The sequence below is a fragment of the Geospiza fortis genome, unplaced genomic scaffold (genome assembly GCF_000277835.1).
Source record: "Geospiza fortis unplaced genomic scaffold, GeoFor_1.0 scaffold172, whole genome shotgun sequence".
Taxonomy (NCBI): Eukaryota; Metazoa; Chordata; class Aves; order Passeriformes; family Thraupidae; genus Geospiza; species Geospiza fortis.
The window spans coordinates 1,961,425-1,976,390 of record NW_005054309.1 but is presented as its reverse complement, the minus strand read 5'-3'; the positions used below and the strand labels follow the sequence as shown (position 1 = coordinate 1,976,390).

The 14,966-nt window shown below is 45.3% G+C and overlaps 1 protein-coding gene across 1 annotated transcript in view; it reads left to right on the top strand.

Annotated features, from left to right (window-relative positions):
* LOC115947675 (lipoma-preferred partner homolog) overlaps positions 1-14,966 on the top strand; it is a 142,611-nt gene that overhangs the window by 87,701 nt on the left and 39,944 nt on the right. Inside the window, exon 3 of the mRNA XM_031055418.1 lies at positions 3,836-4,037. Coding sequence (XP_030911278.1) covers positions 3,845-4,037 — 193 coding nt within the window. The 5' untranslated portion in view covers positions 3,836-3,844. The remainder of the gene's footprint in view (positions 1-3,835; positions 4,038-14,966) is intronic.

Sequence of the window (14,966 nt, the reverse complement as noted above, 5' to 3'; positions counted from 1 at the left end):
ATTGCAGATGACAGGAGCATTACAAAATGCAATGGTTGAAAGTGGATCTAGCTAAATCTTAAGCCAGACATAAAGGAGAAGCTGTGATTATGGTGCTTAATTTTTTGTCCAAACAATGTACCTAACGCTGTGTTGGGTTCTCCAACACTTGCATTGTTTCAGTTGAGGCTGCATATGCTTTATAACAAATAATCTTTAGCTCAGCAGAAGCTTTGCAGAGCAGTGGTTTGGGATGGTTCAGGGTAAGTCAAGCTGATCAATGAGAGACTTTCAAAGCAGTGACACAGAGAAGATTTAAGGGATTTTCTCAGGGGGATGAGGCAGTGAATTTGGGCAGGGGGTGTTGCCAGAGTGGTCAGTGAGTAAGGAGTTACAGAAAAAGCTTGTAGCAGTCAGATCAGGAATGGAGCTGTGAGCTGTGGATGACCAAGGATGGCTGTGGGAGGGTGGCAGGCAAACATGCAGAAGGCTTCAGCCAAGGCAGAGGTGTGGCACTGACAGAGGAGCAAGAGGTGTCTGTCCCTCTGGGAGGATTCCCAGGGACATGGGCTCTGCTCACGAAGGCTTTTCCAGCCTTGCTGAGTTAACTGTTTCGTGGCTGGATCTACTGAGGTTTGCCAGGACTGGGCTCAATGAATGCAAACAGTGCCTGACAAATTTCTTGCTTGGAGCAGAAATGTGGGGGCAGCTGTAGATTTAATCTTTAGGCTAACATTGCAGTGAAAAATAACTTTTAATGGAAGAAGATAGCTCAAAAGTGAAATGGGTGTTTGCTGGCTGTGTTGCTGGCTAGCCAGAAAAGCTCTGCTGTTACCTATTGGGTGTTCCTGTCCAAGCACAGGCACCACCGTGACACTCAGGCAGTGACATGGGTAAGAGTAAGTTTAGAGTAAGGGAATTAGGCCCCGGTTTTCCTGTGCTATTTTGGTTACTTGTGCACATCACAAATGTTCTGCTCCAAAGAAGCTCCTGATGGAAAACCAGGCAGTATTGCAGGGAGTGGAGAGAGAGCACTGGTGACTCTGAATTAGCCATGGTGCTCCACCATGGAGAAGTCTGCTGAAAGGTGGGCTGTGCTTGTCTGCAAGCCACTGTCCCTTAGATTTTTCCTTGCTTTTGGCCTTTTTCCAGCCAAAATGGAGGGAAAATAATAGCAAGCTCGGAAGTTTAGCTTCAGCTTTTAAAAAGAAATTAATTCATTTTCTTTTTCTGTGATCTTGCAGAGTAGTTAGGCTAAATTTAATTGAGTCTGGGGAGCTGAGGCTAGAACAGATGAGGAAAAGGGAACTTGCTGAAAACACTGTCAGGGCACAGATAGCAAAAACGAGTGGCAGTAAATGCATAACAGAAAATGAGATGGGGAGAAAGAGGAAGAGAAAAGGCTAATGGGGAAACAATTAGAAAATACCACCATGGCCAAAACAAAGGCGTTAGAGGTTAGCTGAGAGGGAGCTGTGTGCCAGCTTACAGTCAGCAGCTGAGTTACAGCCCTGTGGTCTCCCTGCTCCCAAGCTGTCCATAGGAGCAGTCTGCTTTCTAAGCTCATTTGTTGAAATTCTCTCATTGTCTTCAGCCATGCTCAGTGCTGTGCAACCTGGCTACTGGAGCAGATATTCTTGGTTTGTGCATCACACAACCCATCCCTGTCATCAGCCCAGCAGACCATGAGGGTTCAGTGGGACCAAGGCATGCTGCCTGGGGGTGGTTAAGGAACATTCCAGAACAGGAATGGTTATAATCTAGTCAGTAATGGGATTTTTTTCTTTAGCTTTGAATCAGCATGGAGTTAATGTCCAGGGTCTGAGGGTGCTTCATTGTAGCAGGAGGCTCTTTCATATTAGATGTCAAGCCAGAGGCTGAAAACCTGTCAGAATTAAACTCCAGGATGCTTTTAGCAATGGGTAAGGTACAGTCATCTTTGGATGTAATAACTCTGCAGAGTGCAGACTCGTCCTGTTTAGCTCTTAGGGCTGACTGCCCTCATTGCTTTCTGCTCTTAAGACCTAGATAGTTGTCTGAGTTTTATTGCTGCTTTTATGGTTTTGAAGGATGTAGGAGGAGGAGACAGCAGTGTAGGTGAATCTTACTGCTGGAGTGGCAGTCATTTTCCAGGTCCACAGGGGCTGCTGTTGGTGCTGGGAAGTGCCAGGCAGTGGGACCATGGTCCATGTGCCCTCAGCCCCCACCCGTTGGGACTGGTTTCCTCTCCTGCCGTGTGGGGAGGACCTGCCTTTCACTTCTTGCTTTCAGAATGATGCTTTGCACTCTTACTGTGGGTTGGACAGCAGGTCTGTGAGGGAGAAAAGTCATGTCCTTGCAGCTCAGCCTTGGGTATATCTCTGGGCTGCCCCTGCCATGCTTCTGTCTGCCTTATTTTTAGGCAGCTCCAATGCCCTCATTTCACTGGTATTGGATGCCTAGTGCAGCAGGTTCACTTACTGGTGGTAGGAATTGTGAAACCACTGTCTGCACATCGAGCAGTCAGACTGCATGGCCAGGAAGAGACAGAAGTGTTGGGACTGATGCTTGGCACTTGCCAGTTCCTCTCTCACATAAGGAGTGATGCAGATGGAAGATGATCGGAAATTGTCACCTCCTAGTATTGGGGCTTAAAGTAGAAATTACTCTTCAAGCAGGAAACTGTTTTTTGAAGTAAATTTACTGGTAGGAATAAGCACACTTGTGTATCCATCAGTTTTAACAGTCATTGCTCTTAGCTGGAGGTGCTCACCTTGCACTACCATGTGGAGATCTTGATCCTGTCTCTGGCACTGATCCTTTTCCATGATGAAATCAAATCTTTGCTGATGGGGTCACAGGTGCCTGCTGGTTTTGGTAGCCTTAAGGGGTTCTGACACCAAAGTAGTGCATGGGCAGGGTGCTCAAGAGCTGCAAAATTAGTATTGACTTTTGCCTATGTGGGATCTTCATTTCTCCATCAAATCTCAAATCCAGCTCCATTGGACCATCTGATGGTACAGTAGGACTATCATGGCTACCCAGCAAGTGTGGTTTGTGTGTGGTGAAAAACACTTGTTCATTGGAATTAACAGGATTTTTATGGGCAACATTTTCAGCAGCATCTGAACCCAGTTCTCAAAAGTGATGTAGGCTTTTAAGAGGCCAAAGCCAAGATTTTCATAAATAAGTAATGATTTGGGCTGCCTCTGTTTTTTGTTACACAAGTCTAAAAGGAGCCTGGTTGTCAGGGGTTGTGAGATTCTGGCATTTATTCCAAATTGACATGCTTTTAAAATGTCTTAAGCTGGGCATTCAGAAATGGAGGCATCAAGAATGATTAGCTACTTTTGAAATCTGTTGTCTTAAAAGTCTGAATGAAAATCACTGGGGCATGGGGTCCTAAATGACATGTGAAAAAGTGCTAAAAGTGTATTTTGGAAGTGTGTGTGCCTGCCTATGACTAGACTTGTCCCCAGAGCACCTGCACTGTTGTACATTATTGTACTCAACAAGGCCTAAGAGGGAAAGGCAAATACATTGCTACTGTGCTGAATGCAGGGTGGGATTGATGGGCTGCTTCAGGGTATCAGCCTGTCTCTGCTCTGGTTTGAAGAGGAAAATAGCAATGATTATTGCAGGTACCAACAATAGCCTGAACAGTAATTCTGACCTGCTGGGGAGAAAAAGACAAATTTGCATCTAAAGTCCTATGTATTAGGAACAACATATTTAAAGTTAAGCATGCACCAGTTAAACATGTTTTGAAGGGTTTTGTAGGATTGATTTCATAAACCAGAAAAATAGTAGGATTGCAGCTGTTACTTTCCCAGCCTAAACTCCTAATGTCTATGTGACTCTCTTTGTGTCTCCTCAGACCTGAAGCATGTCCCACCCATCCTGGCTGCCCCCCAAGAGTACCAACGAGCCGGTTGGCCACGTTACTGCAAGGATGGAGACCACACACACCTTTGGCACTCCCAGCATCTCCGTGTCCACCCAGCAGACCCCAAAGAAGTTTGCGCCTGTGGTCGCCCCCAAACCAAAGTACAACCCATACAAGCAACCAGGAGGTGATGGTGAGTATTTATTTTCTAGGAAGGAACCACAACTGCCTCATTCAGGGGAACTGACTGCTAACACAGGCTGTTCTTGATTTGCTCTTTGTTGGTGAGTTTGTGACAGCCTCTCTTTTTCAGGTCATTCAAATCAAGAAGGATGTGAAGGTATCTCTTCCCTTTGCTCTGGGTAGCTACTGTCCTGAGAAGTGCAGGGCTGGGGGAGGACATGGGGACAGATCTTTCTCAGTTCTAGGAGAGAGCAGATGTCCCATCTCCAGGACTGGTACTTTTCAAGGGGCTTTGCTCATTTGCTCCCTGCTGACATGTGATGATTCAAGGAGCTTAGGCTCAAACAACCCTTTTCAGTATTGGTTCTTTCACCCCTGCACAGGGGAATGCTTTACAAACAAGGGGTTGATCTTTGGAATATAATTGGGAGTGGTAGGGCATAAATTTGGCCAGTGAGTCTGGAAGTATTTTCTCTCCAGTCTGCTGGATGGATTGTCTTAGCTTTAGTTCAGTTTAGTTCTTTCCCTCTACTATGGAACACTCTTGAATATGAAATAATTGGGAAGGTGTTTAGATGACCATTGCAATGGTCTCTGGAGCTGTTATGTCAGCAAAACAAATGCCTGCCAGTCGCTGTGTGTCAGCCTCCCTCTACTTCTTGCTGTGAAAGTCCTGTCCAGATGAAGTTGAGCAGCAAGGGTGGGATTTGGGTTCCTGGCTTGTGGACACATGGAGGGGAGTGAGTTTCCAGAAGCAGGACATCATGGCTGGGAGCACCTCTGGAACTTGCAACCGGAAACCTGCAAATTGGAACACCTGAGATGCCCCTGGCTGACTCTGGAGAGTTTGTGATGGAACTGCAGCAGAAACAAGTGAAGGCCAAGGATTTTAGGAGAGAGTGGTAGCTATTTTAGCAGAGCATGACATTTCTATTCCTGGTGATTTACTATAGGTAGAAATGGGGGGAAGTTCTTCCCCTCCTCCTCTCCAACCTTTCTTCAAAGAAAAGCTCAGCTGTATTCAAGAAAATGGCTAAACCAGCTTTTGTATTTGGTTTGGGATGCTCTACATTGTTCCTTCACTGCTTTTTCCTCTTTTATGTTGAGTACAATAAGATAAATATCACCTGTATATTTTTTCCTCTTTCTGCTCTATCTTTTGGAAGCGTATACATTTTCAGGAACACTACAGAGTAATGGAAAAGAGAAAGAAAAACAAAGCAGCATATTAAATCTTACGCTTGAGTGATTTTCTAAAGTTAAGGACATTTTATAGGAAAGTTGGAAAAGCCTGATGAGTGTTTTGGGTATTTTTTGTCTGCCGCTCTAACTTCGGAGAATTCAGAACAAAAAAAGAAAATGTGTTGGAGGGGGAGAAGCGAAGTCATATGCACCTGTTCTGCTGCCTTCCATAACAAAACTTAGTGAGAAATAAGAAGAGAAAGACATTTGGAATTTAAAAAAGTAAAAAATAATCCATTTCTGAAATGCAAAGAAAATGTCACCATCAAGTCAAGTGGAAATTCTTATTTTTCTAATTCTCTTGCAATTAAAAATAATAGTGGAATGTGGCCCTTTTTTTCCTGGGAAATGTGTTCTTGATCGCTCAGGACTTTTTATGTGAAAAAGACCAGTATGTCTTAATTGTCAGTGTTTTAGTGATTGAAGGTCTAATTGTATGTGGCTCAGGAACATTATCACCTTCTAAAAAAATCCTGTGTTTCTTGCCATTTGTGGAAGGAAGTTTTCCCAAGGAGCAGAACAGGCACTGCAGGCTGGGAAAGGGAGACAAGGCACTCAAACATTTCTTATTGTTCCTGGTCCTGCAAGCAGTCAGGCATTGCTGGGTCTGCTGGAAACCAGGAGGCATTCAGGAGCTCCCAGGGGGCTTTGTCAGTGCCAGTCCCTTGCCTTGTCTGACACTGGGCTTTTAGAGATCCCATCATTATCTGACAGGCCTGGAAGAGCTAAGGGTTGGCCAAGACCTGGTCAGAGGTAGGCTTAGTGATGTGACACCATGCCTGCAGCTTTAGCTAATCCTCTTCCAGAAGGTGACACGCTGCTGGTTGCTGTCAGCAGCCCGTGCAAAGCCATTACCATCCATATATAACCCTGAGAACATGAGGCTGCTGGGATCTGCCAGGCAAGGGCTGGGGTGAGAAATAGCCCAGTGTGCTTCAGTCACTTGCTATGGCTCCCTTCTCTCTTCCAGGCTCCCTAATTGTTTTTTCAATGACCTCCCTGATTTCTGCAGCAATAATTCAGCCTGGGAGATGGCTCCAGGCCCCACTGGTTCCCTGCTTACAGGGCCACAGCCATTTTGCCTCAGTTTGTCCTCTGTTGGACACAGGTGTTTCCCACCTGGTTAGCTGTGAGTCTGTAGGTAGGGGAGTGGCAGCATCCCCTCAAACCCTGGTGTGTTTTCATCCCTCCTACCCTGCCAAAGCTGCTTATCTGGAGGCACATGAGCTTCCTATGCATCCTTCTTCTGGAGAGGAGTGGGAGCAGCACCCCTGCTCTGGGGAAGGGTTGTCCTGCTGCTATTATTGGTCAAGAAGTGTCTGTGCTCATCACAGCCTTGGCTGCCCCAGCAGTGTCACTGGAATTGGCTCCCTGCAGCCTTTGTAGTTCTGGAATCTCTCTGGGAGACTGGCAAATTCTGTTCCTGGTTATTTCTTCAGCTCATTGCTGTTAATGTTTAGGAATGTGCATCCTCTGGCCTTGTGGTTATTATTATCATTATTTTGTAGGTGTGTTGCTTGTACTAGAGGGTCTGTTCAGCTGATCACATTTGTGGTTTTGTTTCTTGATCATATTGAAAGCAGAGGGGAAAGACACTGCAGTGAAAGACTGTGGAGCAGATGCTGTGTGTACCCTCCTCTCCCTCCCATCTCCTACCAAAGCATTTCCTTAGTCTCACCTTGACTTCAATTTTATTTTTTATTTCCTGATAGCTGCACGAAACTCAGCCAGAAGCTGCTGATTAAAAGCTGCTTAGTGGAACTTTAGCAGAAGGTTAGAAATGGTTACATGACTGAAACAAAGTGAAATGGCAGCAGCCAACAGTTTATAAACAGGAACATTTTACTGTGATTTGAAGCACTCAAGGCATGTGTTCAGACCACTGAAGTAGCAATTTTCCTGGTGCTGCCAGCCCCACTCCGTGCTGTTTGCCATGCTGAGTTGCTGCAGCTTGTTTCACACCAGATTTATCCACTCATCAAAGCAGAGACCATGTCTTGCTCTTGCAGGGATCTGCCTGGGGGCCCCTGGGTATGACTGCAGTAGTGGCAGAAGCAGTGATCATAATGGTAATCATCATCAATAAGGCCCAAGCCCTGCTTAGCATTCTGCACAGATCTCTGCCATGCAGGCAGCCCAAGAGGCAGGCACAGCCTGTTTGTACAGGTCCTCCCAACACCTGCTGTGGTCTGGGCTGTGTTTCTGGAGGATTTAATGCTGCCACTCCCCACTGTGATGCTTTGCAGGGGATTAACCTTGCCTGATCCTGGAAGGTGTGAGCAGCACAGTTCCTGGGAAGTGCTGGTGCTCATCGTCTTACAGAACTCTGTATTTACCCCACAGAGAGAGGAGAGGAGAGCTACTCAAGCTTGGGGAAGATGTTTATCTACAAGGTGAACAATTGTGAATTGGCAGGAAGTATAGCTGCTGAGGAATTAGGCTGGAAATCAAAATTAAAAGTCCAGACGTCTGAGCGGTAGCTCTAAGAGTTTAACTGGGGTCGGGGTGGTCTTTGGATGGAGCTAGGTGTGTCTGAAGTTTGACAGCATCTTCTCTTCATGCTGGGAGAAGATGAGTCCTGAGATGGGTGAGGCATCAGCCAGCCATGGGTCCTGACAGTCTGCCGCTTATCTATTTGGCTTCTTTCTCCATGCTCATGTCTTTGGTATTGCCTGCCCCCTCCCTCTTTTCCTCAGCAGACCCTGTCCAGCAGTGTGCACAATGGGTTTTGTCCTACACCAAAATCTCTTAAAGACTCTAAGATCTTTTTTCTGAGGAGTTGGTATTAATTTTGTTTCATTTAAAAGCAGTGGATGCCCCATCATTTAAAGTCCTCAGGGTCGGGTTGGGCAGGGCTTTGAGCAACCTGATTTAGTGAAAGATATTCCAGCTGATGGCAGGGGCTTTGGATTTTATTATTTTTCAAGGTCTTTCCAATCCAAACCTTTCTGTGGTTGCCCTTCCTTCTTTTCCTGCCACTTACTTCTCTCTTACTCTCCAGCTTTTAGACTTCTAGTGGTATTTCAGCATCTTCAACAGAGCTGGAGCCTTAGGGAAACACTGCCACACAGCTGTTCCCATCTATGCTGGGCTCAGGAAGATAGAAAGGATTTATAGCTTGCAGATGAAGCAAATTCCATCTTTGCCTTATTTCCAGAAAATGGGGCCTCACCCTGCAGGGCAGACGAAGGAGGTGTCTGGTGTGGGGTGAGATTGGTGATAGCTGATCTGCTGGCTTAGTGCCCGCTACTGTGGGGCTACTGGGGTGGCACTGGGGCTTGTAAGGCCAGAACTGGGGGCTTCAGAAATGTGTAAAATCTGTTGTCAGTCAGAGGTACTCAGAAGAGCCTGAGTTAGGGCCACTGGATGGCTTGGGAGCAGTGAGTGACAAACTTTGCAGTGTGAGTTGCCTTTTGGTTTGAATCTGGTTTTGGTAAGCACAAAAGTTCTTTCCCCCCTTGCCTCCAAATAAAGCTCTGCAAGTCCAGCAGAAACAAGACTGTGCTGAAACAGGTGGAGCACACTGGTGAGCTGGGGAGGCTCAGCTGGGTTGCAGGGCTGGGCTTTCCAGTCCAGCATTCGTGAGCGCTGGTGCAGCTCCCTGGGGATTGAATACACCTCCTCTGCCACTGTGTGCGGCCACTTGAAGGATAATTTCATGGTGGTAGGGAAGAAATTGAGTCCATCCTTGCCTACCAGGAAGTGCCAGATCATTGAATGGCTCCCAGGAGGTCTCCTGCTCCTGCAAAGATGATTCTTTCCACTCCCTAAAAACCAAATCTGTCCTATTCTTTCAATGTCTGTTGTTCGTATGAACAGGACCATGTGCTTTTCTCAAATTGCCTGAGACAGGCTGAGATACTGCAGTGCCAGCCCTGGTTAGAAAGGGATGTGCAGCAACATCCCTCACAAGGCAGTCAGTCACTCTGTTTGTGGGGCTGCCCAGGGCTTGGAGGTGCTTCTCTGTCACACTCTGGGGCTCTCAGGACATGCCTTAAAAAATTAGCCACATTAGTTTATGCTGTTGGGTACTTCTAAATTAGTGCTGATGTCTTTCCTTCTAACTGCCATCCATAGTGAATATAGTATCTACAGAAACACTTTATATGGATTTAATAATGGGAACTAAATGAAGGGATGAGCCTCAAAGCAATTTCCTCCTTTCTTTCCTTGGGCACCTTTCAGATATGGTGAGCAACAGGTCTTATGTGAAGGCCTTTGAGGTTTTAATTGCCTTTTTAAAAAACCATCTCCTTCCATTTACTTTGGTTGGAGGAGTGGGCAAGTGACCCATGAGGCAAGGCAAATGAGCAGGACCAGCTCCAGGGCAAGACTATGCCATGGACACCAGTGTGTGTTCTTGAACCCAGCTGATCCAGGTTTCCTAGAGCTTGACTTCTGTGCCCTCCTCTTCTTCATGGGTGTGGAGGCTTTTGAGTGCTGGTGAGTTATGTTCTGCTATGTCTGTGGGGGACTGGGGGCATGAACTATCAGGCTGTTTGTTGTTTTGCTGTTGTGTTAAGTTTTTTTAGTCTTCCAGGCAGATATACCTAGTGGGTTTTGTTTACAGCAGCTGCTATCAGTAGCTCTGTCTTAATTTTTGAAGCTTGGGTATGGATTTATTGGACTAGATACCCTGTGTTATAGCTGTGCTGTTCCCTGCTCTGCAGTCTTTGACAGTTCATAGAAGCCAACAAGGTCCAGAGTCTATTCATTATTTGTATTGAGAGCCCTGAAAGAATAAATTCAGGCTGACCTGAAAGATTCTGTGGTTTTTTCGCTTTTATTTTTTTTCCCTGGTTGCCTGTGCTGGTTCTGTTCCATAGCAGGAGGAATTCTCACTTGTGGAAGGGCTGTGTTGGCTGAGAGGCAGAGGGATGTTGTACCTGTTCCTTGAAGTACCTCAAGAGCTTCTGCAGTGCTGTGCTGGTTGTTGGAGGAAGGCTGGGGTGCAGGCACAGTGAGCTGTCTCATCCATGCTCCTGTGGTGGTTTTGTGTGTGCATTGTTCAACACTAACATCAGATAATACAATTATCCAGAACTGGACAGCTAGCAGGAGCTGGATGTCTTACATATGTTAGGATTTATGCCTGTGGACCATTGCTACTGCCCATATGAGGCATGGGAACTCATTGTTACTCTGAATTGAGTCCTGGGAGTACCAGAGTATTTGCAGTGGTATCTGCTGGTCCCTCTCTTGCTCCTCATCTCTTCCACTAGCTGAAAAAAAAATCATTGATGCTTCATCGGGGAGGCAGTGTCTCAGTGGTGGGACAAAAAGATAGGCTGAGAAGTGCTCTAACACTTTTCTGGTCCCATCAATTGCAATGGATGATGTGGTCCCATCCCTCACAGCACTGATCTCGTGGAGTTGAAAAATGTGGTGTGAATAAAGAGGTGACCTTGCTGTTGCAAGTCATCTTGACTGGGCCTGACCACAGCCCCCATGTTAGTGCTTGTTTCTTAGAAAAAGCTTTTTTAAAGTGCATATTATAAACATTTAAAGTCTTTCTTAATCCTTCCCTCTTTTTTCTATGTGTTTCTTGTGCTGAATGAGATGGAGCAGATGAAGCAATACTTTATTCATTAGTGTTAGAACTGCATCATCCACAGGCTCTTACAAAACACAGCTGGTGAAAATGATCTTGAAACTCTGGGCCTCTTTGTGGTGGGCTTGCTACCTTCACACAAAAGCATTTAAAGCACCAACAAAGCCCCTGAACGCTGCAGGATGAGTGGGAAGGTGGGGGTCCCTAGCTGTGAACCAGTTTGAGGCACCCTTTTGGAAGTGTCCATTGGTTTCTCTTGAAGCACATCCTCTCTCCTGTTGGTTAAGAACCGAGTGAAACCAGTTGGAAACGAGTGGTGGTTCTCATTTGTGTAAAACTGGATTTAAACTGCCCCAAGCAGGCTGGGCAATGCTGAAGAGGGATGAGACCAAGCTGGTGCCTTTGTGCCTGGGCAGCATTGCTCCACTCAATAATTCTGAGTTACAGGCTTAGGGATTTTTGCCCAGTTGTCCCCAGCAGAGTGACCAGTGTCAGGACCTGTGAGTCTCACCAGTGGGAATAAACTGGCTCTGTGTGGGGCCTTTTGTCTTGTTAGCATTCATCCCAAAAGTTGTCTTGTTGGATAAGAGTGCCTGCATCTACTTTTTTTTTTTTTTTTTTTTTTTTTTTTTTTTTTTTTTTTTTGCCAGAGACAAATCCATAGAACTGTGTCTTGGCTTTGCTCTCAGGATGAGCATTTTCATTTTGAAATTCCACCTCAGGGAAAGGCCTGGGAAGAATGCAGCATAAAACAAGTGCATAAAAACTGTTATTGAACTAGTATACTTATCTGTAGTTCACAAAATGTCAAGTCAAGCCACCAGGTTTTATTAAGTATTCTGACCATGTTTTCTAGAATTACAAATATTAAATTTTCACAGGCTCTGGAACACATTGCCTCTTATTTGGGAACTACTTGAAGTAGTGCCTAGCCTTGGGTTTCATTCTGGTGAGTGAGCTTATATTTTCTCAGTTATTTGGTATCATAAAGCAAACATTGCACTTCTCAGCAGGTAGATTCTTAATTTTTTTTCTGCCCTGACTATTTTTTCTCATTTTCTTTTCTCCTGTCTGTCTGTTCTTCCAAGAGACTATATTTAATTTTTCCACTTCATTATTTCAAACATCAGATAGTGATTCATCTTAGCAGTGGCCTGTTCTGTGAACCACAATCGTTTGGGTAGAAGAAAGAAAATGGGCAAAAAAGGGAAGGGAAAAAGAGAAAGAGAAGACATTTCTGACACACTGAAATGGAAGGGAAGTATCATTTAATAACTTGAATTGCAAATGTCTGTCATCAACCATATCAAACCTTCTGTTAAACAGATAATGTTTGTCCTGTATGTAGTTTTACAGGACTGTGGTGCCCAGTCAGAGCAAGAGAGCAATGCTAATGCAGAAATAGCTTGAATTCAAGCAGGCAGCACTTGTCCCTTTTATTTTAATCTGAAATGTTAACATCCTCCAGATGCTAGTCTGTTAAATAACAATTGTTATACGATAGTTAACAGTCTAGTAATTTATTTTTTTTTTGCCATTCTTCACACAATGCTGCTCTTCTCTCTTCTACTCACTGGAAACTAACTATTGCAGTAAAGGATTATATGTATGCTTTCCCTTTTCTCTGCCTAAAGCTTTTTTATTTTGCCAGGCTGAGTCCTGCTAAATCAGAGCAGCCAGTAAATGTCTATTGGATTATATTACAGGTTGGTGTAATAAAAGGTTGGAAGAATGAATGAGCAACTCTTGAAGCCACAGAAGCCGTACTTGTGGCCAAAGAGCAGGCATTTCTAGCAGTGAATCCTACACAATTACAATTTGGACTAAATATACCAGGCCTGAAGTGTTTGTTGCTAAGCAAAGCATGTTTAGATGGACTTGGCGCAGCAATTGAGGGTCTGTGAGCAGGACTGAGAATCCTGTGGCTCTGCTTTGCCTGAGGAGGGAGATTTTGCAGGAGATGAGCAGGGATCTGCTCTAGATCCTAATAAGCAGAAAGTTTTCTACTATCTGAAAATTCCCCTTCTGACTTCTTCTTTAACCAGCACACACACTGCGAAGTCACAGCTGTGGAAGAAAGTGCAGGAAGGCTCCAGGGGCTCAACTGGGGATTTACCCAAACTATTTGAGGAGCTGAAGTGCAAAAGACTCACATGTCTCTTCCAAGTCTTAATTCCTGTGATGACAGTGACTAAGGAAAGGTTTTGGTTTCATCTAGATATGACCCCAATCATAAAGGGCTGGTGGGTAGAAATTGCACTGTCATGACAGCTGGCATTTGTTGTGCCAAGCATTGAATTTATGGGAAATGACATGGAGATGAGGAAGGAACCTGTGCTCTGGGTCATCTCTATTACAAAGCCCACTTGAGAAGTTTTATCAACTGGGGTTTCTTAATACTCTGCGCTGTCTGTGGTGTGAGGGTGTGCCCAAGGGTCCTGCCACAGGAATTGTCCTGAGTGAGTTGGTGGGAGGAGAGGAGGCCCTCAGGAGTATGAAAATGGTACCAAAACAGTGTGGGTATGTGCAGTCTTTTGAAAGTAGGTTTAATAGAAGAACGTATAGAAGTTTAAAATTTATGTTATAAAAAGTGAGCGTGATGAGGGTTGAATTCTTACTAAGTGGAGACTAATAGTCTCTGAGGTTGGTGACCCCATTCTTAGAAAAACAGTTATTTGGTTCTCAACAAAACCAACTTTCCTGAACTTTTTGCCCCATGTACCCGTCAGTACAAGCTCTCAATTTGTGCTCCAAATTTCCTATCTCCTCCACTGGCTCCATCCCCTATTCTTTTTTTGCAGAGGACACAGTGCCAGGCTGTGGCTGCTTCTGCATGAGCTGGGAGCCTCTTGGGCATCCCAGTAGCTTCCTTGGGACTGCTGGACACCTACAGCTGGATCTGTTTCCAGCTGCTTTCCTTATCCAGAGCAATCCATCTCAGCTCTTTGCAGAGACACCAAGAGAGGTGTCAGCTCACCTCTTAGCCCCACAAGTGTTACAATCAGCTTTACAACGTGCTGTCAGACCCTTCAAGGGAATGTTGTGTCCCAAACTATGCTGTGTATTTGCAAACTTAATTTTTCAAGAAGGTAAAAAGGAGTAATCATTGTTCCTAGGCCACTTCTTAGGAAGGGTAAGAAAATGAAAGTTTCTCAGTGAGGATGCAGTAACACCATTCTGACTGTCAGACAGTGAAGCACAGGAGGTAAAAGTCAATTCTTCTCCCTTCCCAGTCCTGTGATTTAAAATGTTTGAACGTGTACTTCAGAAGCTGGGGAAGTAAAAGCCCCCAGTTGTGCCTGGAGACTCTCCAAAGGCCATGGCGAGCGAAGGGGCTGCGGAGTGTTAATACAGTCCATCATTTTGTAACAAGGCCGATGTTCTTGTATGAGCCGTGTCAGGCTGTTGTCTGCACGCTGTCTTTGCTGATCACAGTAATCGGGTCATAAGAGAGGGAGAAGTAATAGCGCGTCTCTTAGCAACCAGCCCCAGGAGAAAGAGAAAATTACTCAAACAGACTATCCAGCCAGGGAAGTAGAAAGATGAAATTTTCTGAAAGTCTGTCGGAAAGTGCTCAGGGACATAATTCTTTTATGTGTGAGATCCTTACAGGCTGGATCCAATGGTATCAGACACTTTTTTTTCTTGTTGTCTTTCTGGTAAACTTTTATTTTTAATTGGCCTCTGAAAAAAAAAGGGGGAGAACTCTGTGAAGCAGACACATTTTGAAAACATAAGGGACAGATTTTTTGTATTTTTGACAATGCCAAGGAGGAGGGAGGGAGGAGAGGTCAGTGTGTCTCAGGCAGGAGACGAGGGGAGCCTTTTATCTCTGCGCGAGTGCTTTGAATGCTTCCCGTGTCACTGCCAGCCAAAGCATGTTGCTGTATCTGCCAACGCCGTGGTGGCATGTGCAAAACAAACTTGTAGGGTCTCCATTGCATTGCACAGGGTGTCATGTCTCATGATTGTCACAGACTGTGAGCTGTGACGATTGACAGCTTGGCAGAGAGCTGGACCTGACCTGCCCTCCCAGTGGCTGAGAGGCCAGGCAGAGCAGGCACTGCTTGAGTTCCTGCCCGCAGCCTTTTTCTCGTTATCCTGGTTTTTTGTCCTCATGTAAGGTACTGGTTTGTGTAAGACATG